Raw genomic sequence first — 2,235 nt, forward strand, 5'->3', positions numbered from 1 at the left:
TTCTCCAATGAGGCCACAAAGATGTGGGAGTCATTCGGCCCAAGCAGCCGGGGCTCAGAGGCAACGAGTGTGAGCGGAGTGCTGAGAAAAGAGGAATTCTGTGTGCGCCAGACGGCGGCCCCACCAGACCCCATGCACGACACATGAGCACCTGGCTTGTATCCCACGACATAAAGATACATGCTCTTCCCCAGAGAAACTGACCAAAACGTTTCGGGAAATCTAATGTTTCTAGTGTCAATGTTGGCACCCCAGAATAATCCTGCTTATCTGGGGTGTGTCCACTGCATGATCGTCCCCTCTCTTCCCAAGGAAACTGTTCTGTAGATCAGCCCCACCGCAAGAATTGAGAAATGGTGGCCTCCAGATTGCTGGGATGGCAGGGTGGGTCAGGAACTACTGTTTCTTGTAATAACTATTATAGTACATTTTGACCTTTTATATTATTTGCATGTATAACTAATAAAAATATACATGTAATTTAAAAAGTAAAGAGCGTCTACAAATCAACAAGAAAAACGTTAACAACCCAGTAGAAAAAAGGGCAAAGGAAATGAACAGAGTTCATAAAAATAAAAATAAAATGGCTCTTAAGTATATGAAAATATGCTCAATTTTAATCGTAGTAGAAGAAATGCAAATTAAAATTACTATGAAACACATTTTTTTCCCTCTCAGATTGGCAAAGAGCAAAAATTCAGTCATGCTTTGTGTTAGGAAGGGCATGTGGAAATAGGGATTCCTCTACTGTGTTGGGAAAGGGTACACTGGAAGACAGCGTGGCAGTAGCTATCAAAATTTTAAATGCCCATACCCTTTAACCTGTATATTCTGTAGATTCTGTCTATATCTGTAAGATACAGTATCAGGAATTACATATCTTACATGTATTTATATATGTCATCCTGTATATTCTGTCTATATCTGTAAGATACATTCCTAAGAATGTATACATTCTTAAGAATACATTCCTAAGAATGTATCTTACAGATATAGACAGAATATACAGGATGACATATATAAAAGGACATTTACTGCAACATTGACTATAACAGCAGAAGATTGAGAGCTAATATCCCTCAGAAGGAGACTGGTTAAAGAAATGATGGCAGAATTATGTGATAGAATAAAATGAAGCTATTAAAAAGAATGAGGTAGCCTATATGGGGAGATGAGCACTAAGGTGACTTTTCATTGTCCTATTTGAAAATATAAATTAAATATTTTTTAAAGATTTTTAAAAATAAGGCCACACCGTATTCCAGGACAAAATGATATAGAATATTTATATTGAGAATATTTATATAGTGAGAACTTTGTCTTAGTGAAGTTACTGGTCTTATTAAGAACCAAAGAATCCCATGGCATCTGAGCAGACAAGAAGAAACTTCATCAGGGGAAGACACCAGACTAACCTTGGACTTCTCTACAATAATACTTGATGGCAGATGACAACAGGACAGTGCTACAGAGTTTTGAGAGAAAGCGTGACCCAAGAATTTCATAACCAGCCAAATTGTCTTTTGAATATAAAGGTAACAACAGGCAAACACTCTTAGAATGCAGGGACTCAATGAATACAGTACTCAGGCACCCTTGTTGAAAATCGATTTGTCATTGAAATACAACTGTTCAGGAGAAAAACCAAAAACCGGCACTCGGAAATGAAAAAAAAAAAAAACTGTAAGGAAAAGACTGGCAGGAGGACTGAATCCATTTAATTCTACAACTGAGATTAAACAACACTGGCAGTTATGATTTTAAAACAGAATGTTTTATACCTCAACTTTTTAAAAATTAACACTATAACCAATAACAACTGTGAGGTAGGGGAAGCATAAGCATGCTGATTTCATCCCCTTTTACAGCTGGGTATCAATAAGATATTGTTAAAAGATGAAACTGCTTAATATTTAACCATCGTTTTTCTTGGTCGTCAAGGGATAATAGTGATAATTGCCACTTATATATCATACATTACGTGCCAGGCACTGCTCTGAAGATATCATATGTCTATTAACTCATTTCATCCTCTTAAAAAGAGATAGGTACTATTATTGACCCTAATTTACAGATGGAGAAACTGAGGGTTAGGAAAGCCAAACAACTTTGCCCAGATTCATAGAGCTAGTAACTGGCAGACCGGGATTTGAACCCAAACAGTCTGGCTCCAGAGCCCATGATTTTAGGTTGATATCTCTTGTATAAGAAATTTTTTCCAGGTTTTTTTTTTTT

At 36.9% G+C, this 2,235-nt stretch overlaps 1 protein-coding gene across 18 annotated transcripts in view; it reads left to right on the forward strand.

The window, feature by feature from the left end:
* HYDIN (HYDIN axonemal central pair apparatus protein) overlaps positions 1–2,235 on the forward strand; it is a 335,404-nt gene that overhangs the window by 202,131 nt on the left and 131,038 nt on the right. Inside the window, exon 24 of one of the 18 annotated variants that reach the window (XM_039852042.1) lies at positions 1,348–2,173. The exons of the other annotated variants lie outside the window; for them this stretch is intronic. Within the exon in view, the coding sequence (XP_039707976.1) occupies positions 1,348–1,452 (105 nt within the window). The 3' untranslated portion in view covers positions 1,453–2,173. Of the gene's footprint in view, positions 1–1,347; positions 2,174–2,235 lie in introns of those variants that run through there. 18 annotated transcript variants of the gene reach the window in all.

This window comes from Pteropus medius, unplaced genomic scaffold, assembly GCF_902729225.1.
Source record: "Pteropus medius unplaced genomic scaffold, Ma_sr-lr_union100, whole genome shotgun sequence".
In the NCBI taxonomy this organism is placed as follows: domain Eukaryota; kingdom Metazoa; phylum Chordata; class Mammalia; order Chiroptera; family Pteropodidae; genus Pteropus; species Pteropus medius.